This window comes from Ochotona curzoniae, unplaced genomic scaffold, assembly GCF_017591425.1.
Source record: "Ochotona curzoniae isolate NIBS_2020 unplaced genomic scaffold, NIBS_Ocur_1.0 scaffold_3835, whole genome shotgun sequence".
Classification (NCBI taxonomy): domain Eukaryota; kingdom Metazoa; phylum Chordata; class Mammalia; order Lagomorpha; family Ochotonidae; genus Ochotona; species Ochotona curzoniae.
In genome coordinates this window covers 31,752,720-31,775,675 of record NW_024467114.1, presented here as the reverse complement: position 1 = coordinate 31,775,675, position 22,956 = coordinate 31,752,720, and the positions used below count along the sequence as shown (strand labels likewise).

The window sequence follows — 22,956 nt, the reverse complement described above, 5'->3', positions numbered from 1 at the left end:
ACAAGTCTGTTCTGGACACCTGTAGGTGCCTGGTGCCTCTGCCTGTCAGGATCCGTGGAATCAGAGGGGCCAAAGCCACTTGCAGTCAGCAGTCATGGATCAGAGGGACAGAATGTGTGTCGTCTGCTTCTATCTACAATTGGAAACTGCTTTCCTGGTCTTCAGAGAAGTTCCTAGGCTCATAAATATTACCAAAGAAAACCGGACAGCAAAACAATAGGAAATAGGGTTGTCTATCTGAAATCCAGGGATGGAACGAGGCATGAGTGATATGAGACAGAATTTCACACATTCAGTTCATAGTGAGCCTGAGGGGTGGGTGCTGGAATGAGTAAGGTCAAATCCAGGAAGCAAAACCAATTCTGCACCATTTGAAATGTATCCCATTGACGTAGCACATTCCAAACGATGCAGCCAAAAATCATTAAAAGAAAATTAGCTTACTTTAAAATTTGCTGAAAATATTTTAAGTCAGAATAACAAATAAACCAATGGTACTAAACAAAATTTAAAATTTAACTATTTAGAATGAATTTGAAGCGACTCTCTACACTCTGTTTAGAATTCTTACAGTGTCAAGCTAGTTCTGGTTTTGAGAATGAATGCTACAAAACATCTCCAGTGAATGTATGCTGTATTAATGCAGGACTAGGATAGGAGCTGAGAGGAGTTAAAATTTGACTAGGCAACAGAGAAGTCAAGTACTTAGGTATACCGACCTTCCTAATTTTCTTTAGAGATTTTCCAGGTGGGATTGTAACTTTTGCCCATCAACCAATTTCTTATCCTACTGTTGTTTCAATACTAAATGATTTCCAAAACATCCAGCACATTGTTAATTTGTGCTCAGGCTATGACAAATAAAAGGCATATAAAATATCACTTGGTAGGGACCATTCATTTGCCTTGTTGGCTGATGGAAAAAAGAAAATCAATGTTAATATGAAAAGCATTTCCAACCTCTGCCCCTTAGGCCCACAAATACTCAAACATATCAGCTGTTATTAACCCTTACCAGAAATAAATGCAGTGTTGCAGGGCATTAAGAGATGGATTGAGAGAAACCATAGTGATCGCAGGCAAAGCCACCAGAGTGGTTTACCTCCTCAGGGCTCTATGGGATTCAGGAAATTACTGCTGGCTATAGAAGAGATTAGAAAACCAACTCTGGACTACAGTCAGCTCAAGTAGTCGGCACTCTGCCCTAAAAGGATTTACAAACTTTGGATTTATACAGGACAAGTTTGGAGAGATGATGTCACAGAGTGAAGTGGTAATTACCTCTGTGGACACAACGAATGCTGTTAAAGAACTGGGTTCTGAGAATGGAAGACAGACAGGAAGAGAAGAGAAGGAAGGGAAGACGTACAGGGATATTGTACAACTCTCAATGCTTGAAATAAGACACAAGATAGCAGAACTGGAATCTAAACTCAGTGATGATAATGAAGATGAGAAGTTGTGGCACAAAAAAGGAATCTTTAAATACATTACTTAAGCAGCTAGAAAAACAAAAAAGGAGTCTTGAAAATCAAGTCAAAGTCTATGCGTTTAGACTGGAGCAAGAATCAAAGGCTTACCACAGGACTAACAATGAACGCCGTACCTATCTTGCTGAGATGTCTCAGGCTTCAGGTTCCCATCAGATTCCAAAAAGGCAACAACACATGGAACAACTGCCAAAAATGAAGGAGAATCTAGTGAAAATGGGAAGATTTAATCTAGTCCACCAGAAGACAGCAAATGCCAAGAAAGTACCAGTCAAAAGAGTTACAAGATCAAACCATCTTCCTAAACTCAATCCATGATTCCAGAATCTGGAAGATTTCCATTTCTTCTCCCCCTACTTGTTTTTTCTTTACCATCTAGCATACTCAACTTGAGAAGCTAAGGTTCAGCACATTTTTTTTTTCCCCATGGAATGAAATAAGACAGAACTGTTATGCTTCTCTTTAGCTTTCCATTCAGAAATGTTGTTCCTTTGTTTGCATGAAATTGCTTCTGTGACCTTAAAATAGCCAAAATACTTGGGATGTAAGAAGTATCCTAGGAAGTGTGCAGGTTAACCTCATCTCACTTGCTTTTCATAACAAATCTGTTGTCTGCTGTGATATTAACATTGTTATTCTCTTTGGCCACTAGCTAAAATGTGAGTTTAAGAAACGTTATGCTACTATAAACTATCATGCTTGGTATTCAAATCCTGGATTTTAAACAATCTGCAAATGCATTTAGAAATTTCATTCAGAATATCATGATATTATAGTAATAACTTTTATATTGCAATACTATGTTTTCTACCTTTGCCTCTACTTAACCATATCATCCTATATTTAAATTTGTTTGTTTTCTTTTTTTATTTTTGACAACCTTTACATATTTTAAATACCCACATATATTTAAATTTTATTAGAAATTAAACTTGTAACTTATACTGAGGGACTATGCTACTGTGATAGCATGGAGGAAGGGGACAATGGGGAAGGAAGAAAGGGAGGGAGGGAGAGTGGGGAACCATTTACCTAAAGAACTGTATTGTGGAGAGGCTCCTTTAGACTAACTCCACTGTTTAAGTAAGCAACTGCTTTAGACCAGTTTATTCCTATTAAGCACAGATTTTTCTCCCTGTTACTTCTTCAAGACCAAAAGCAAAAGGATCATTCTTTTTAAACTATTGGCACCAGTGTAATGACTCAACTGGCTAATCCTCAGCCTGGATGTGCTGGCATCCTATGTAGGCACTGATTTGTGTCTCAGCTTTCCTACTTCCTACTCAGCCTCCTGCTTGTGGCTTAGGAAAGTAGCAGAGGATAACTCAAAGCTTTGGAATCCTGCACCCACATGGAACTCCTGGAAGAGTCTCTTGGCTCCTGGTTTCTGGCTTTAGGTTGGCTCAGCTCCAACCATTGCAACCATTTGGGGAGTAAACCAGCAGATGGAAGAACTGTCTTTCTTTCTCTCTGTAAATCTACCTTTCCAATAAAAATAAATACATCTTTAAAGCAAAAAAAAAAAAAAAAAAAAAAAAAAAGAACTGGGTTCTAAGGTGAGAACTCCCTCCAGAATGATTGAATCAAATGGAAAGTTTTCACAAAAGGGTCAGAGACATAATACAAATATTGCAACAAGCAAGAAGAGGAACATAGCTTATATACCTGCATATATTCTTGTGAGTAATGAACATAATAAGCCCTGTCATACTAGAAAGTTCCAATAAGCTGTCTTCGACCCTTGGGATGGTTCTGGGCTCCCCCTTCAGGCTCCTTTGATGGAATTGAATGGAATTCCCCACGGTAGTAAAATATGCATAGCTGGGAGGATCCTCTTGTCATATTTGCAGAATGGGCTGAGAGACCCCAGAAAAGTCGACACAGGTCATCCAATTTACATCAGCATGAGGCTCGTTGGTTCTCTGTACTTCAAATGCAATTCTACGTGTTGTTAAAAACACTCACTTATCTCACATCCCTGGTGAGTTCACACCGTCTGCATATATGATGGGATCAACAGTGTTAATTTCTGCAAAATAAAGTTTGAGGTGATGTTACTTGGTGGCTTATTTTTTTTAGTGTATGGGTGTACATACGATTAATAGAGTAACCTTAAACATGTAAGTTATAAGAGCGCACAGCATAAACTGCCACTTCTATCAGCAGAATCCCATATAGAACTGCCAAAAATTTGTGAACTAGCATCCTCTATTTGAGTGCCTGGATCAGAGTCCTGCATCAACTTCTGATTCCAGCTCATTGCTAGGTGATGGCTCAAGTGTTTGATCCTAGGTTGAAGGCTCCTGACATTGGTTTGGGCTACTTTGGGCTGCTGTAACCATTTGAAAGGTGAATTCGAAGACAGAAAACTCTGTTCCTCTGTTTCTCTCTCCATCTCCCTCTCTCTCTCCTCCATCTCTTTCTCTTTCTCTCTCTCAAATGTAAATAATAACAAATAATATTTAAAATATTACAACTCTGTGTTTAAAGGTGATAATTCATAGTCTGAGCTACATGAACTTGCTTATTTCTTTGTAGGAGTTTGGTTTCACATTCAATTTTTTCACAATAAAATATCAGTGTAGTTACATTACAATTGCCTTGATGACATATCCAAGAAGAATCCACTCCCCCCTAGTCTTCCAAAAGTTTCTGAATGAATCCTCAGTTTGGGGGAAAGATTTAAGCTTTCATGCCAAGGCTTTCAATTATGTGATAGATACATGAGAAGAAATTGTATATAATTTTAAAGGCTCAGATCTTATACCCGCTAAGGCCAAGAGTTTTTCACTTGACCTACTCTCCCTTCTGCTTCCACCTTATACACTACACAGAGGACCATAATTCAAAGTCATTGTAGTTCTTCAGTGAGTCCTGTGCATGGCATAATAATAATAATGAACAATCCCAATTGCAAACATTTATTGGACACTTATAAAATGTCAAACTCTGCGCTCAGCTCTTAAAGCTTGTGATCTCCAAGAAATAGGAGCGGGGAAAGACCTCTTAGAAAAGATGCCAAAGCACAGGCAGTCAAAGACAAAATGAACTAATAGAATTACATCAAACTAAAAAGCTTCTGTACAGCAAAGGAAACAATTAACAAAATGAAGAAGCAACCAACGGAATGGGAGAAAATTTTTGCACATTACACAAGTGATAAAGGAATAATTTTCAGGATTTACAAAGAGCTTCAGAAACCCAGGGACAGTAAACAAAAACCAAAACGAAACAATCCTGTGAAAAAATGGGCAGAAGAATTGAACAGAGATTTTTCAAAAGAAAAAGAACAGATTCAAATGACTAGCTAATATATGGAAAGATGTTCAGGCTCGCTAATGGTAGGGAGGTACACATGGAAACCACGTTGAGCTACTACCTAACTCCAGTGACACAGGCCTACACTCAGAACTCTACTAACAACACCTGGTGGTGTGACTGTGGGGAGAAAGTTACTCTCCTTCACTACTGATGAGAGTGTATGCCAGTACAACCACTATGGAAACCAGTACGGAGAGTGCTTAGAAAATTGCAAATAAACCTGCCATATGACCTAGCTATCCTGCTCCTAGGAATACACCCAAAAGAAATAAAAACTGCATATGAAAGTGGATCTGTAATCCTATAGTAACAGCACCACAATCTACAATAACAAAGACATGAAAGCAGTCCAGATGCCCATCCAAATGGGAGTGGTTAAAGAAATGGTGGTACGTCTAATCCATGGAATATTACTCAGCCATTTAAAAGAATGAAATTATACGATTTGCAACTAGAAGGTTCCAGCTAGATGCCATTATGCTCAGTGAACTAAATCAATCCCAAAAGAAACAATAGCATATGCTCTAATATAAAAAAATTACGCAAATTAGGCTTTTGTTTTTCCCTTTTGTTACCCATGGATCGGTTATTTGGTGGCACATTTTTTCAATTCCATGGTGCTGTAATTGTTGTTGCTGTTGTTGTTTTAACTTCATACCTGTTGTTGACCTTATTTCATAGCTTTTCAGTTAGGAGAATATATAGTGATAGAGTGATAGAGATTACCATATCCAGATGTGAAGATACAATGCAACATACATCCTTACTTCCAAAGGCTCCCAATGAAACTGTTGAACATATCTGGACAATGGGATCCTGGACTGTCTGATAGTGTCTGTACCAGCAATGTCGGGGCACACTTAAATAACTGATGGAATTATAACTCCTTATGAAGGACTACAGTATTGTAACAATATGAGGAAAATCAGTCGGGGGTGGGAATTTGGAGGTGGTGGAAATCCCAGACTCTATGGAATTGTACCATAAAATTAAAAATTCAAAACAAGAAGCACACTATGGTATATGCAGCCTCGATAAATGACAGAATTTCTAATTTACACAGCGAACTTTCACTCACATGCCTCAGAGTCCCACAGCTAGTGAATGCCAGAACTGAGAACGAGCGCCAAGGTCTTGGCTTATTCTGAAGACTGAAGGACTGAGGCTTAAGCAAGCTATTTTTAAGTCTGTGCTTTTCATGCCTAACATCTGGGCTGCAAATGAAGGGCAAATTCAAAATATTTTCTCAGCTAACCATCACTGTCCTTTCTACTTTGGCTCTAGATGCTATTTCCTGACGCTAATGATTTAATCTGAAGACTATTGAAGCGAAATCGTGGATATGAAAGAGCAGTCCACAGCCTGTACGACAGCCATCCGCCTTTCTCTGTTGTTGCGAATTCCCCAGGGGATACATGCAACCCCATGAGCTCAGGCACTGACCCATCAGACTGACCTGCTTTGCTGTGATCAGTTAGGGGTCTGCATGTAGCCGTGGAGTTTACTTTAGTCCAAGAGGATGAAAAAGAAATTCTGCTGGACTCAGCGTCCAGTAAAACTTTTCTTTCTCAATAAAAACCGAAGATATGTGAGGGTAATTCAGAAAGTCTGTGGGATAATATGATTAAAAGGTTAGCTTATTCCGGTGCAAAAATTTTAAAATTCATTTTTTCCATCCTGTGAATTTTTCAAGCACTTCTAAAAAGTAATTGTTTAAATTTGGAAGACAGACAAACACATAGGGTTTCCATCTGCTGGTAGGTGGCAGAAACTCAACTACTTGAAACCTCACCCGATGTCTGGCATGGTGTGCGTTAACAGGAAGCTGGAACGAGGAGTCAGAGCCAGGATTCAAATCCAGGGACTCTGAGGCCATATTCTGGTTATCTCAAATGCCAGGCCAAATGCAAACCTGCCTTTAACTTTCTAAAGATGCCTCGTGAGCATGAATGTCAGTGTAACTCTTATTTTCATTTTCTGCGATCTTTTTGAATTGCCATAATCGTGTTTTGCCGCTATCCTTTTCTTCTTTTCTAGAATGTGCCCACAACATCTGTTGGAACAAAAAACACACTGTGACCAAGACATGGCAGGAAAGGAGAAGGCATCAGGTGAAGCATCTTAAGACAGAAAGAGCTTGAATAGCTAATAGCATGTCAGAACATCTGCCGTGGGCAACCTACCACAGACATTCCTGATACAAGTGGAAAACACAAAACTCCTTAACTGTGGAAGCTATTCAATATAGGTTTTCACTTACCTATAGCAAAATGGACTGTTAACTGACATAATTGAAAACTATGAGCCACAGCACATTTCTTGCAAAATAGCTCATCACACTGAAAACCACCAACTCCCACAGCACCTCTCTCTCTTGACCCTACCACTGGGGACGAGCAAGCCCTTTCCCATCCAAATGGAGGCTCACATTGGACTCAGTGGATTTAGAGGATAGAAAGGCCACAGCAGTGACTAACAACTCAGGAGTATCTGTTTAGGTCATGAAACATTTTGTAGACTTCAGGATAGCTGATGGATTTAACATTTTATGGGACACTTTAGAGCAATAAAGACCCAGAATGTTGAAATAAGTCCCGGGTAACATTGGCAGAAAGGACTGTGAGTAATTAAAAAAAAAATAGATACTGAACTGATAGAATTCTGTAAATATAGGACTTATTGAAGTGAGGTCTCATGCCGATTCTAAATTATTCACGTTAGATTAACAGCTAACATTAGTGGGGGCATTCACAACTTCAATGTCCTCAGCACAAAATGTTTTCTTTTTTTTTTAAAGATTTATTTTTATTATTTTTTTTTATTGGAAAGGAGGATATACAGAGAGGAGAGACAGAGAGGAAGATCTTCTGTCCAATGATTCACTCCCCAAGTGAGCGCAACGGGCCGATGCTATGCCGATCCGAAGCCAGGAGCCTCTTCCGGGTCTCCCACGCGGGTACAGGGTCCCAAAGCTTTGGGCTGTCCTCGACTGCTTTCCCGGGCCACGGGCAGGGAGCTGGAAGGGAAGAGGGGCTGCCGGGATGGAACCGGCGCCCATATGGGATCCCGGGCGTGCAAGGTGAGGACCTTAACCACTTGCGCCACCGCGCCGGGCCCAGCACAAAATGTTTTCAAATTTTGTCCCGATGTGCAGCCTGATTGGATGAACTCCTCTGATGAACAGCCAGATTAGATGAATCCTTCTATACTTCAGAATTTATTTATTTGAAATATTTCCCCACTGTGGATATAATAAACCAAGGAAATAGTAATTTGGGGTTCCTCTGTATTTAGATAAGTTCATAAAGTACAATTCTGAGAACATATTTAAGATTCCTAGGAAGCCTTTGATATTTGATTCAATTTCTAATGAGGAAATAAGGATAAAGCACATTTTCAGAGATTTATCTTTTTAAAAATACTAATTTATTGATTTATCTGAAAGACGAAGTTAAAAAGAGAGTGAGAGAGAGAGAATCTTCCATCCACTGGCTGACTCCCCTGAGGTTTGAAGCTTGCATGAGTCAGAAGTTTCATCTAGGTCTCCCTTGTGGGCAGCTATGAACTCAAACACTTAGACGTCCTTCTTTCCACTTTTCCCATGCTGCCAGTAAGGCGCTGGATTAACAGCTGGAATTTGGACAAACACCCATTTGAGATGCCAGGGTCACAGGGCGTAGCTTTATGTGCTATGCCACAAAGATAGCCCTAAGATTTATCTCTTTAAAAGAGCTTTTCTCTCAAGGTTAGAGCTGTGCAGCTTGTGGTGCCAGGGTCTCATATGGGTGCCAGTTTGAGTCCCAGCTGCTCCACTTCTGATCCAGCTTCCTGACAATGACCTGGGAGAGCAGTGGGGTGGAGTGGGGTTGGTGTCCTAATGGTTGGGGCCCTGCACCTGCATGGAAGACACAAGAAGTTCTTGACTCCTAAGTCTTGGCTTTGGGCCAGCCTACCTCTGGCTGTTGCAGCCATTTCAGAAGTGAACCAACGTATGGAAGATCTCTGTCTCTTCTCTGTACTTTGGCCTTTCAAATAAAAACAAAACAAAACAAAAAGACCTTTTACTCATTTTCTCTGATATACTTTTGTGTAAAGGTTGTGGTTGCTAAAAAAAAATCTTACTGTTTCACCATAAAAATTATTATTAAAATGCTTAAAAATTTCAAAGTTTTATTGGCTTTCTCAGCAAGAGAAAAGACAATGGTGTGATGACACAAGCAAAGTTTAGGCAGTGAACTTGACTTCTTTATCTGACCATTTGTAGCAAGACACATGTAATTATTTAAGTGGATGTGATTCAATGTTTGGGCATCCCTCAAATTACAATGTGAAAATGATTTTAATCTATACTTTTGTTAGGGAGTTCAGGAGAGGCCAGTTAGGGGTAATTTGAAGCACATTGCAAAGAAAAGTCATTTCTGTGGTACAGACTATCTTACTGCTATCTGATTAAAAAACAGTTATGCAAATACATTATTTCCTTGATGATATTTTTTAGTGTGTGTGAAATTTGCTAATTCTTTCTGTTTCAAATGACAGGCTTTCCATCAGGTCATACTATGGAGACATTTGAAGGCTGAGGATAAAAATTCCATGAGGTATTCGGAGGGCCCCAAAACTAAGCAAATTAAAGTAATTGCTTTAGACCATCCGAAGAGATTGTTAAAATAGATTGTTTTCAGGAAAGATATTGTTAAAATAGAGCATGCTTCTTCGGTGTGTGTGAATGTACGTATGTAAATATTCACACACACACACACACGCTTCCTTGTAGCAGCTAGTAAGCTAACTTATCTACAAAATTAGCTTCCTAGTTCACACAAGCGTAGCTCATGGCAAAGTCACCAATGAAGTAACAGAAAATAACTAAAAAATTTCTAATCCTAACGTTCTCATTTATGAAGCAGTCTCGAACACTTCTCAGCTGCTTTCCTAGATCCTCAACTAGCGAACATTTTTTGTTTACGGAAGCTTATTTTTTCTTTCCAAATAGAGTCTTATGAACTGAGAATTGTTGCCCTCACTTTGCCATTGACTTTTCAGTTAATTCAAAGAGTAAATCCCTGTAATGGGGTAAGTGTGCCAAGTTATTTCTACTTCTGATGATGCCTGGCTCATAGTAAGATAAAATACTCCGTCTTTTCTTTCGTTTATTCAATTAACATGTGGTCATTGAGCTTTTGTATTTGCCAGATACTTGTACCTTAGAATATATCAGCAAACTAAAAAATATCATTGCTCTAGTAAATTTTATGCTCTAGCGTGTAGAGGTAGCCAATAAATAAGGAAGACAATCAATAAATACATTTAAACAGTAAGGTATTGATGGTGGAAAGGGAAGGGAGAAAAAGCAAAGTAGGGTGAAGCTCACTGAAAGGTATAGTGCTAGAATATGAAAATGGCACTTTTGGGGGAGTAGTTAGGGTATTCTTTATTTCCTGTGCTGCTAAATGCCGCCATTATTATTCATTCCAAAGCACCAAAGTGTTCAAAAATAATAGCAAACTATCTTTTTGTAGAAATTTTTGAATGTATTTTATCACTCCACAATGCGGTTCCATAGGCTCCAAGATTTCCCTGTCCCCCTCCCCAACTCCTCCCAGACTAATTTCTCCCATGTCATTACAATAGTGTAGTTCTTCATAATCAGTCATAAGCCCCTCATTCTGCTATGTAAGTGTGTCCTGACATTGTAGGCATGAACATGGGCAAAGAGCCCAGCATCCTATTGTCAAGACACATTCATCAGTTTCATTGGGAGTCCATCTTTGATTTGGAAGTAGAGACGCACACTGCATTGTATCTTTACATCTGTATGCGAGTCCCTACTACACAGTTAGTATACATCCGATTCAATGAAAAGCCATGAAATAAGATCAACAACAGAGAGAAAAATAGTCAATTTCCAACAATGTAAAGTTAAATAGCATGCTATTAAATGACCAATGTGTTGCCGAAGAAATGAAAAAGAAAATCAAAGACCTTCCTAAAGCAAATGATGATATTATGTGATCTGTGAATCAGTGAGGAAATTCATATGAGAAACAAAAACTGTTTTTGAAAGAATGAAAACAACAAAAATATGAAACCCCAGAAACAACATCGAAAGGGTTATTGATTTTGTGTGTTGCATGAAGTTTGCCTTGTATCGAGTCAACATACGGCATTTTGGGAAGGAGGAGACTGACTTCTTCCCCTAGTTTGGAATGTTTGGTTGTAAATGGTAGAATTTCATTCTTTTCAATGGCTAAGTAGTGTTCCACGGTGTAGATATACCACAGCTTCTTTATCCAGCTAACCCACTTCTGGGAATATATCTAAAGGAAATGAAATATGCATATTATAAAGGTATCTGCAATCCTAGATTCACAGCAGTGAAATCTACAATAGCAAAGACATGGAAACAACCCACAAAGCCATCCAAAGAGGAGTGAGTAGCAATATTTCTGAATACTTTACCAGTGTCTCTCATGGTCAAAGTGGGCTGAAGTACAAAATTTGAGCAAGGACTTGAAGAGGTGTCATTTGTGAAAATGTATTTTATGCATTGTTTAAGGATGCTAATTTGGGGTGGTTTTTTTTTGTAATTTCCGTTACTAATTTTTTGTTTTTATTATTTCTAAAATCTAATCTGACTTTTCTAGTATCTTAATCTTTTTGTGAGGTACTTTGTTTCCTTTTGTATATTTTTGTCTTGTTTTTACGATTCTTCTCTTCTCTGCAATGAGCTCCTATTCATGGGTATACATCCGTGAAAATGTGTTGAAACCTGGTGGCGGGTTTTTCCTGAAAGTGTATATGTCTGCTCTTGACATATGAGGCTTTGCAATCAGGAAACAATTAAAATTAAACACTATATCAGAGATTATCAAAACCCTGTTGATAAATACAATTAAACAATGTTAGTTTTGGTATAAACCATTTTAAAAGCTTATGCATAGCTTTCTTTCATCAGGTGCTTTTTCAGCAATTGATAGACCCCTCATAAGTACAGATTTTCAACTCGTTCAAGGAATACAAATTCATTTTGCAAGCTTGGTGAGAGTTAGGTTCAGTTGCAAATCCTTGGAGGAATTTTTTTCTTTGCCACAAACCAAGGCAGAGATTAACCATGTATTTTGCCACCTTCTTAACATCAGTGTGAATCAAGGATTAGATTCACAATCAGCCTAAATTTTCATTATTTATATAAGGTGAATAAATTTCACGTGTCCCATGATACATATTAAGGAGACACCTATCACTCCTTCCTATCTTATCTCCCCCTTTTTTCCACCTAATTTTACAATGGCAATTTTTTTTTCATTTCTCTATCACCAGGCTTAAATGCCAATAGGTAAGGATATCAACACATGGCAAGTAGCAGTGGGAAAAAAATACTGTTCTTCACCAGGACAAGAGGTGCAAATAATCATTAAATAGTAGGATGTTAATCTCACTCTAAATGATTTTTTTATACTCTAAGTATGAGTTATCACAGATCAGGGAACCATACAATTTCTGTCTTTTTGGAACTGGCATATTTCACTAAGCATAATGGTTTCCAGTTGGATTCATTTTATTGCAAAAAAGATTTCATGACCTTTTTCCTGGCTGAATAGTACTTTATGTGGTACAAATATACAACATTTTTTTTCTCAATGACTATCAGGGTTGATTCCATATCGTGGCTATTTTTAATTAAGCTGCTATAAACACAGGAGTACAGATAACTCTCTTGTGCTGATTTCATTTTGTTTGGGTAAGTTCCCAAGAGTGGAATGCCTGACTCATATGGTGGATCTATTTTCAGACATCTGACAACTTGATTTTTTTCTAAGGTATAGCCTTGGGGTTTCTAAATGTATCTTCTTACCTTACAATCTTACCATATATATCAAAAATCAGTGAAGGGAGGATATTTGGGAAGGAAGAAGGGGAAATCACAGAGCCTATGGAATAATATCATTGAAAAAATAAAGATGCCTTAAATGGGACCTTTTATCCACCAGGTAAAAAGTGAGAGCAACACACAAAATGAACAAACATGGGGGTTTATTTCTAGATTTTTACTCTACATTTTCCCCAGATTCATAGAGAGGCTGGAGTGGATTTATTAACATTAATAATATCAAGATTTGGAAGAGAAGATATGGTTTAGTGCAAGCAATTTATTTCTAGGACTTTAAAATATTGAATGTAAGCCTGCTCAGTTTCATTCCTCAATGTGCAGCTAAATAATTCTCTCTTTAAGACAAGAGTGGCAGTGTGGGTAATATCGCATACACAGCTGCAAAAGTCTTACATAATGCACAGTTGATAATAGCATCCCAGACTCCAAAAAAAGGTCTGATCGTAAAGCACGTGACTCAGAAGGAAGAGCTAATGTTGTCAGTTACTTAGAAGTACTAACAGAGTCCATGAGTGGGAAGATCTGCAAGCCCACCTGTGCTATACTTGTAGAAAGGTTCCCTGGGTTCTCTGGAAGCAGGATTAACAGATACACAAAGGTAGAGAAGGAAGCAAAAATAACTTGTATGGGTACGATCCCTACCAAGTATCAGCCAAGTCCACTGTGAGTCTACAATTAGAACAGTTCTCAGATGGACAAGCATTTGTGATCCTATCTGGACCAATCGTTGGATGTTGGCCCCTGGGAAAGTGAGATGTCAGACCAGATGTTCCTTAGTAGCTGAAACGAGTGCTTAAGGGTCTGAGAGCATCAGGGCCTTTTGAGCATCAGAGGGAGTGTGTTGCACCAGGGTCTAGCAAACAAACTCCATCGCCCTAACGTCTGGAGACAGTTTGGATCTAAATACTCTGATTTCTCTAAAAACAGATTCTTCATTATGGAACCAAATGACACATCAAATGATAGTTCTCAAATGAAAATGATAATCAATGAACAAAAATTATAGACAAAAGATAGGTTTTAAAAACTCTAGCACAGAATGGGAGTAATGAGCAAACTACTGTGTATCCATCAAAAATGGTACAAATGGTCTAGGTTACTCTCTGCAGTTGAATGGGTCTAGACTTACTGTGAAGCTATCAGCAAAGAAATGAAGGACCTTTTCTGTTCCAGCATAGATCCCAATGGTCGCTACCTTTTTGGACCAAATTTGAGTAAGATCACAGCGAAACATTTCTCAAAATCAGTTCAAAAGGCACTGGTTATCTCTTACAAGTATACCAGCTCAGCTTCCAGACATCAAGCACGTGAGGAAATGAGTCCACTATCAAATTTACATCTCCACAGAGTGATTCATGAAGCCAACAATCAGCTACTTACAAGGTGACTATGACCCGCCACTCAGCTCAATCACACCCTGTGTTACAGAAACACAATGGGATTCATCCTGTCGCTGTGTGCTCATGTTTAACTAAAACACCTGTCTATTTAGTTGCGTGAGTATGCTTACAAGGCAAACACACAACCCACACATCATTCATGCACTCACATCACCAATGCACACAAATGAACATGAATCATACATGCACACGAGTGCATGCCACAATCATCACTATTAAACCACCAGTTTGTTTAGACACACAAGGATCCTAACAGGGCAATCACACTCTCCCAGGAACTGAGGTCTGCACAGCACGTTTCCCTGCCCTCCACAGGGCCTCTGTGTGATTCTTGACACCACGTGAGGTTCTGTGAGGGGTGCATGAGTCCTACTGTTGGGAGCCCAGCCTAAGTCAGAGGGTGGATATTTTATTGTTGCTTCAATCTTTCACATCCTTGAGGCTTCCTAGTAAGCCACCCATGAAGACATCATGGGTGCCAAGATTCAGCTTAATCCAGATGATAGACACCCCAGTTTCTCAAAAAAGCTGTGCAGTGCAGTGTGTTCCAGAAACCCTTGCAATGCTATTGTTTATTCAGGATTTCCTTATCAAACGTGTGCATGTGTGTATGCTAATAAGGAAACAATGCACCAATAATCTTCATCGCTTAGTTACTTGAAAAAATAACTATTTCTCTGAAAATTTGCATGCAATTTTTGAGAAAAGAATCTGATAGATTATACGAAGTATTGCCTAAAGCCTGTTATGGGTATGCCCAACCATATTGTGGAAATGAAGCAAAGAAGAGGAGTGAACTTGAAGGGGTGAGGAGTAGATTCATAATAAATGAATGGTTACTTTTTTTAAAAGTGTCAGTGACATCTTTCATTCCTGGTTGTATGCTCATATTTTAATGATGCCAACATCTTGTGATTTGCCAGAATATTTGGCAAGATTACATTCATACTGTTCTCAGAAAAAGTTCTTGTACTTTCTTGTGTGTACCCTGAAGAAACTCAACTATTACTAAGAGAGAAGCAAAAATAGCAAGTTTCATTTTCTAAAGACTTTTCTTTCAAACCTTGTTCTCCAAAATGCTCTAATCTTTTAGCCAAAAAAAAAAAAAAAAAGTTGAGCATAGCACAGGTTGCAAAGAGCAAGATATGGGTTGATTTCTGTGGCATCATCCCAGACAATCAGCATTAAAGGAAGTCTGGTGCAAAGCCAATGCTGGGTCTTTTTGTATGTCCAAAATTTTTATTTCCAGTGTTTGCAACCTAGAAATTTTGTGCACCTTGTCTTAGGTTTCCAGTGACTGAAGAGTCAATTCTTACAGACATATGTGGCAGTGTTAGCTATCAAGGACTGTTCAGGAGCATATACTGCACAGCCAAAGAGGATGCTCCAATGTCTTCATATTTACTACTTCAATGAAATGTCTTTGTACTGTAGATAATGTGTCTATTTAAAACTCCTCATTCTTCTAGGGAGTGCCATTTCTTGCCTCAGGAATTTATTATTGCAACCTTTGCTTTCCCTACATCTTTTCTAATTTGTTGATTTTACAACTTAGTTGAGAAAGGGAACTACATTTGGTCATATTAAATATGGAAGGTTAACCACTGTTAGATTTTGACTCTTTCAATGGCATTATTTGCTCTATTTATACATAGTTTTGCTTCAAAGAGTACAGCACACTTTGACTCAGAATACAGTATCTTGGCTCCTTTGCAGCCAGGATGACAAAACCCATGGCAGTCACTGCATACTTGCCCAATTTGACTTAATGGAGTGTCAACTGAGATGTGCAATTTCAACCTTGTAGTGATTGGACACTCCTCTAGGGGGGGAGGAAGTGATACCCATTAACCTGTGGGACACACTTAATTGGGAGAACTGTCTAATGGAGACATCTTCCAGATACTCCGTGTTTAAACATAATGACGCATAATGGTGGTAACTACCTCTGAATTAGGAGAGCAATTCTACTACATCACAAAATAATCAAGCAGCGAAAGGTGTCGCTTTCTCACAACTTCAGAACCTTCTTTCTACTTCTCTAAAGTCTTACTTTCTCGGATGCTGAGGCTTTCTCAGTGCTTTAGCCCCAGTGCCATCCTGAAATTCTGTTTCATAGCACTTGGTTAATTCAATTAGGGATATTTTTACCTAGAATTTTTTAGAAAATGAGTGAGAAAAAAGTGAACATTATTGTCAAAGGTCCCTCTGTGTCAGGAGCCCATGTCTGAAGCATGGGTTTAAGCATGTGCAACCTCCTATGAGCCTCACAATCTATTACTGCTCTGATTTTGTATGTGGAGAAAGGGGAACTCAAACATTCTACGTAAAATCCTCGAGTTGCACTTCAAACAAGCAAAGCAAATTAATCCCACTACTTACTCATAAATCGTAAGATCAATCTGTTACTTCCTAAACATCAGGAATTATCACTTATCAATTTGCAGTTTTAAAAATAATAACATAAGAAATAGAACATTGAAAACAAATCCAACTGCACTTCAAGTCTTCATCTATTTGATTCTTTTCTTGTAGCTCCAGATTCCTTGAGCTTTAACACACATTAATGGGCTGTTGACGTTCAGCTGCATTTCAAAATGATCCGCACTGAATCAGAGGCATTGCTACTTCTGCATCTTCTCACTCACTAGCACGAGTTCCTTTGATAAGTCATTTACCTGCTGAAACAATGCATAGTTTCCCACAAGCCATTGAAATCCAAGAGCTCAAAACTAAATCACAGGAAAATGACAAGTCAGAAATTATCTTACCAACAACACTGAGAATATACTCTAACAGAGAAAAAGATTTAGGTTTTGCTGGACTCAACCTCCTTTCTTTCGGCCTAACTCTCTGGACCAGTCATCATATTCTATCTTATATCTGCAAACCCTCCCAGAAAATGCTGCCTTTTGCCAGCATTGAGGGAAACACCCCCGTCTCCATACCCACTCTACACTCAGTTATCTCAAAGAAGTAACGGTGACAAAACATTGGTGCATCATCAGAATTAAGAACAGCGAGTGGAGACAATTTCCCAAATTAAACATCAAAAGATTTGTTCAGGAAAACAGAATCAACCGATCTGTGCACATTGCTCGAATTCTCCCAGACGCGCTGGGTCCTGAGCGTTGAGAACAAGGCCAAGAAAAAAAAAGCATACTTCCCAGACTGACTGCACATTTTCGGAAGCTGAGTCAACATGCTTTTCTGTGAAATTACATAGAAGAAATGACACAAATTGGCCCAAATTATTAATTATCAATGATTCCAAATCACAGGTAACTATTTCAGTTAGTTTCTTATTGGTCGGGTGATCATTGCTTCACATTTCTGTTTGGTTAAATACAGAAAGCAGTGCCCGTGAGTGTGCAGAGTTTATGAAACCCAAGGCTGAGCACGGAGGGAGACAGGTGTGTGTACATACGGAGGACCACGACTGTTAGTGCGTATCTGAGGGTAACACAGTAACTAACTACATTCACACATTCGAGATCAATCGGCTTACTGCATGGAAACACATACAAGACAGTTTTTTCTGTTCCAGTCTCTGGATGAGATAATTTTATTATTATTATTACATTATTTTTACTGCAAAGTCAGATATACAGAGAGGAGGAGACACAGAGAGGAAGATCTTCCATCCGATGATTCACTCCCCAAGTGACCGCAACGGCTGGAGCTGCGCTGATCCAAAGCCAGGATTCCTACAGGTCTCCCATGCAGGTGCGGGGTCCAAAAGCATTGGGCCGTCCTCGACTGCTTTCCCAGGGCACAAGCAGGGAGCTGGATGGGAAGTGGAGCTGCATGAGATACACAATAGATCTCAAAGAAACATTTGGAAAAGTTAATTGATATGGTTTCAAATTCCAAATTCAAAATAAGATTTTTTTAAGCTTAAACAATTGAGCTTTGGTGTCGTATCAGAGAAGACATTGACAATTGTCTTAATAGGTTTGTAAAATAGTCCTTCTTTATCCAATTTCATATTTAATGAAGCCAGAATTTTTCAGTAAATAACAATTAAAAAAAAGTTGAATGCAAAAGCATGGTCTAGCTGTGTTTCTCTCTCTCTCTCTCTCTCTCTCTCTCTCTCTCTCTTTATTATTTATTTGACAGGCAGAAAAAGGCCCTCATTTGCGGGTTCATTCCTCAAATTCCTGTCTTTGGGCTAGACCAAAGACTTCAGTCAGAAACTCCTTTGGTTTCTAACTTTGGTTTCTGGATGAGATAATTTTTATTATTATTATTATTATTATTACTGCAAAGTAAAGGAGAAGAGGAGACTCAGAGAGGAAGGTCATGGTTGGCAAAAGCTCCCGGTACTTGCCCCATCATATGCACCTGCCAGGTGACTAGGAGAACGCTAGGATGAAGAGGAGGTAGGATGCATTGTCACGCGCTGCTGTATAACTTGTGAGAGTCCCAAGCATTGGCTTCCCCCATTGAACCACATCACCCACCCCCACTTTTATTTTCTCAAATCGGATGTTTAAGAGATTTTCAAAATCATACCCCAGTATCACATTTTCAATCAAATTTCTTAGTCTTCTAATGGCTGGGTAGTCTTTGCAAGACTCCTGGTATCAAAAAACTTTATTAATGCCATTACAACACAGCTTTGCACTTTTATGTTATGTTCAAGATTCTAACTTGGAAGTCTCAAGCTAGGAACTCTGTGATTACAACACTGGATATTGTGAATCCCCAGAAAACATCGATTTCAAACAATGTATTTCACAAACGAAGAAAAAAAAAGCATTATTTAATCATCTGAAAGAGTGACTGAGAGAGAGGTAGAGACAGAAAGATCTTTCAGATTCCGAGTCACTCTCCCAAAAGTTCACAATATCAAGAGTTAAGTGCTAGTGCCGTCATCTCTTGCATCCCAGATATAACACCAAGAAGCTGGATGAGGACCATGGACTAGGGGAGACTCGCACGAAGCACTTACAGAGTGCTTTGTCCCAAGCAGTGACTTCACTCACTGAGCCGTAATCCCAACCCCAAAACCAAACTCCTGAGTGACAAAGTGATTTGCCCATCCTAGCACTGCTACCCTGGTCACTTGCCTTAAATAAACAGTTTCTATGAATATAAACAACCTGGAAATCTTAAAGATGTTATCCCAGAGAGATCAAGAGACTCATTTCATTCTAAAGGCTCACACAGCTCTGACCAATGTGAATGTCCTATAATCTGGGTGAATTCACAGGGTGATTCAAAGCTAGATGATCCAAAACAGACTGGCTCTCCCGTAAGACCCATCTTAAAGAGGCATGTCAAATATTTGCAATGTACAGCATAAATCCTATTTTGTTCATTCCATCTGGCACTATCCTCACTTCTTCCTACGTAGTACGTCACATGTTCTCCCTTAAGTTTACTGCATCCTGGGTTTATGATGTGGATAACTCCTTTGAATCTTACCGCCTGGGTCCATTTCTGTGCTGCAATGAACAAGTGGGTCAAGATAATGATACGATATCCAATCCAGAAAACTCTTCATGTTCCACATTAAAGCAAGGAATAGGGTGTGGATGACTCAAAATTATGACTAATTCAGAAGACATTTACATTTGTAATGTGTTTTGTGCTAACACTAAACGTGGACATAACTACGTTTCAAATGTTCTCTTCAAACAGATGAACTCACCCTCCAAAGGCCTCCTGTCTCCTTGTTTCTGTTACTAAATTATCCATTCCTTACTGCACACCCTCGCTTTGATACACTGCAGAGTATTGTCCAGAGGAACGCTTCTGCCAGAATTCTAAAACTGACAAATAATATATCTGACAATAGCAAATACTTACTTCGTATGTGGCTTATTTTTAGGAAAAAATTCTCATTGTTCCTGGCTGTCTCAATTCTTCATCAACATCCTTCTCTCATAGCAATGTTGAGCTGAAACAAAATTCAAACCTATTTGACACAATCCTATCCAACTTTCCCTACAATTCTCATTCCTTTTCTGAAAAAGCAAAACTGTTTACCTACGCAGCTGAGTCTGGAATGCAAAACTCCTCATTTTAAATTTGCTAGGATTTGTAGAATCCTAGTGTCTCGCTTTATGAAGATGTATTGCCGTATGCATCTCAGCTCCCGAATTAAAAAAAAAAAAAAACTTACAGTGAAACAACTAAACATACCTTGACAATTTGCACCAGATTTTCTACCCTGTCTGTATCTATAAGCCATGATGCAGTTAAATAGCAGAAGGATAACCTTTCAACTGTCACTGAAGGACTACTGTGATAATATAGGGAAAATGTTGGGAAGGGAGAAAGGGAAGGGGGAAGGGATTCCAAATATCTACAAAAATTACCATGAATAACTCCTAAAATCTCACTGTAGATTTAGTGTGAGTTAACTGAGTAAATTCATTTAATATGACTTTTTAGAGTATGTGTAATGTAATTGTTGGATGTTGAATTTATAGAAACATTTGATTCTTTAAACTTACAGAGCCAATGATCTGTTATCCTTTGTTATCATTCATCTTAAGCAATGACTAATGTTTCCATCAATTCATATTTTCAAAGAATATTACAGTCTAATTTCTTCTTCTAAGTTTTTGTTCACACAACATATTTTAATAATGACAAACTCAGTCATCACTCCAATATATCCAGGACGGTTCTCCCTGTGGCCTGGCATGGCTGTAGTTCTTCTTGGGTGGTTTTCAAGAATACAGCCAGAATGTACTGGGAAGACAACATCCTGAGATGGGTCTGTTGCAGTTTCAGCATCCCCAGACCAGTCTTCAATGCTGTCAGCTGGCAAAGTATGTCACTTTGGGCTACAAAACCCAGGGAAGTCTGGGTTTTTAGGTTCCTCAACTGTGTCTCCCACCAGCTTCCCCGGGCCTTAGGGTGGGGCTGACTGTGATCCTAGTCTTTGATTGTCTGGTGCTGCTTTCTGTAAGTAATAACTTAGGCATAGAAGTTTTCTGGAGACTGTCATTGTGGCATAGCAAGTAAAGTCACTGCCTGGAATGCCTGCATCCCAAATGAGTGCTGGTGGGTGTCCTGACTGCCCCACTTTTGGTCCACTTAGCTGTTAAGTAGCCTGGGAAAGCAGCAGAAGAGGCCCAAGAAAGATCCTGTTGAGGCTCCTGACTCCTAGCCTGGCCCAGTGCTAGACATCACCATGTGGGGGATGAATCAGTGCATGGAACATCTTTCTCACTCTTTATATCCCCCTGTCTCTGTAACTCTGTTTTACAAAGAAAGAAAAAGAAGAGAAAGAAGAAAATAAAGAAGGAAAGAAGGAAGGGAGAGAGGGAGGGATGGAAGAAAGAGAAAGAGATACCAAGCATCAAGATTTCTGTCTTACAGACCTGGGACAAGTTGGTAAGCTGTGGACACATCTGCTTTAGGGTATACATCTAACAGATTTATAGCTGGGTGTAGTAGAAAATGTCTAAATGTTCCTCCATGTCTGTTTGTTCTTTCTCCTGGGCACACAGTCAGTCTCATACCACCTACTGTGTCAGTCCACTAATGGAAGCTTGGTGCAAAATGTAGATCCGCAAACTGCTTCTTTCATCCATAGAGCTCCTTTGGAAGTCCGCTGTGGCCTAAGTGACACTGCTGATTTAAACCCAGGGCAAGTCCTTTATCTGTTTAATAATCAGCAACACATAGTTATAGACAGGCAGACAGCTGGGGGACCACAATCTGAGTGCCATTAACCCTGTAGACTCCCTTGCAGTGATTCTAACCAAGGAAATACCGGAGGAAATGGGCCTTGCCACTTCGAGAGCTGTTCAGGAACTGCCCCCCATGACAGGTTTCATACTACCCTCCATTATGCAGTGACTTCAGCTTTCATATGGCCAAAGACAGCAGGGTGCTAAATCCCATATTTGTCCTGCAGACACGCCTGTAATTGGCTTTACATGCACAAATATAAGCTTTCTATAGCATGTACTCTGTTGCAACAACCTGGTGTCATGCTAACTATTGGATCGCATAATCCCTCTTCAAATCAGGCTCATCTATTTCACACGTCACTTGGCTCTCTTTTCCAATGATTATCTAATTTCAGAAAAAGAAAATGGACAGGCTTTCAGGAAGTTAAAAATGTAACCATTTTTTTAACACATGAAGAATGTATTTTTTCCTTAACATTTTCAAAACCCAAGGTGAACTTCTCACTTCTCTCAAGCAGGACTGGATTGTCAGCAGGCAGCTGGGACAAGCCAGTGACAAGTGCATGTAAGTCCCTTGGACATTCTGAGGACACTTTGACCTGGAAGTAGTCTGTCTTTATGATCTAGGATCGATGAGGCTCTGCAAAACGGGCTATTGAATTAATGGGGACACGAAAGCTGTCCTTCTTCACACCCTTCCACGCTGAGAAAGTGCGGCTCAAGATACTTATCATTGCTTTTCATGTGGAGAGCTGCATTTGTATTTATGTCTCTTTATTTTACGTAATGCACATCTTGTCTTAATATTAGCAGTCCCCACAGAGGCAAGGAAGGCCTTACTCATTCTGTAAATCGTGTCAGTGACTCCTATAGAGGCAATAATGACAGTCAGAATTTACTGTGTGTCACATGCTGAGCTGGATGCTTCCAGCCTAATGTCACTAATCCTTATAAATCCTCTACAGGAGCGTGAGGAGGCTCAACAGGAGGGAACTAAAGGTGGCTGCGGTCACTCCTACACATTTACCATATAAACAAAGAAAAGCTGTGATTTGTATCCTACAACCCTTGATTTTTCTACCACCTCTTGCTTTTGGACAATGTAACTTGTTTGCTTCTGTATCTTTCCAGTACCGTGGTTGCTAACTTACATTATATCTGATGGTCTCATTATTTATGATAGTAGAATTCTACTATCA

General features: G+C 39.2%; 1 protein-coding gene across 1 annotated transcript; it reads left to right on the top strand.

The window, feature by feature from the left end:
- The first annotated feature begins 1,445 nt into the window (after nt 1-1,445).
- LOC121145787 (coiled-coil domain-containing protein 169-like) lies at nt 1,446-1,808 on the top strand. The gene has a single exon (XM_040964903.1). The coding sequence runs from the start codon at nt 1,446-1,448 to the stop codon at nt 1,806-1,808; it is 363 nt and encodes a 120-aa protein (XP_040820837.1).
- The last annotated feature ends 21,148 nt before the right edge of the window (nt 1,809-22,956 follow it).

Bases quoted from the DNA above. Each gene is read 5' to 3' on its own strand.
- LOC121145787 (XM_040964903.1), top strand. From the start codon at position 1,446: ATGAAGATGAGAAGTTGTGGCACAAAAAAGGAATCTTTAAATACATTA.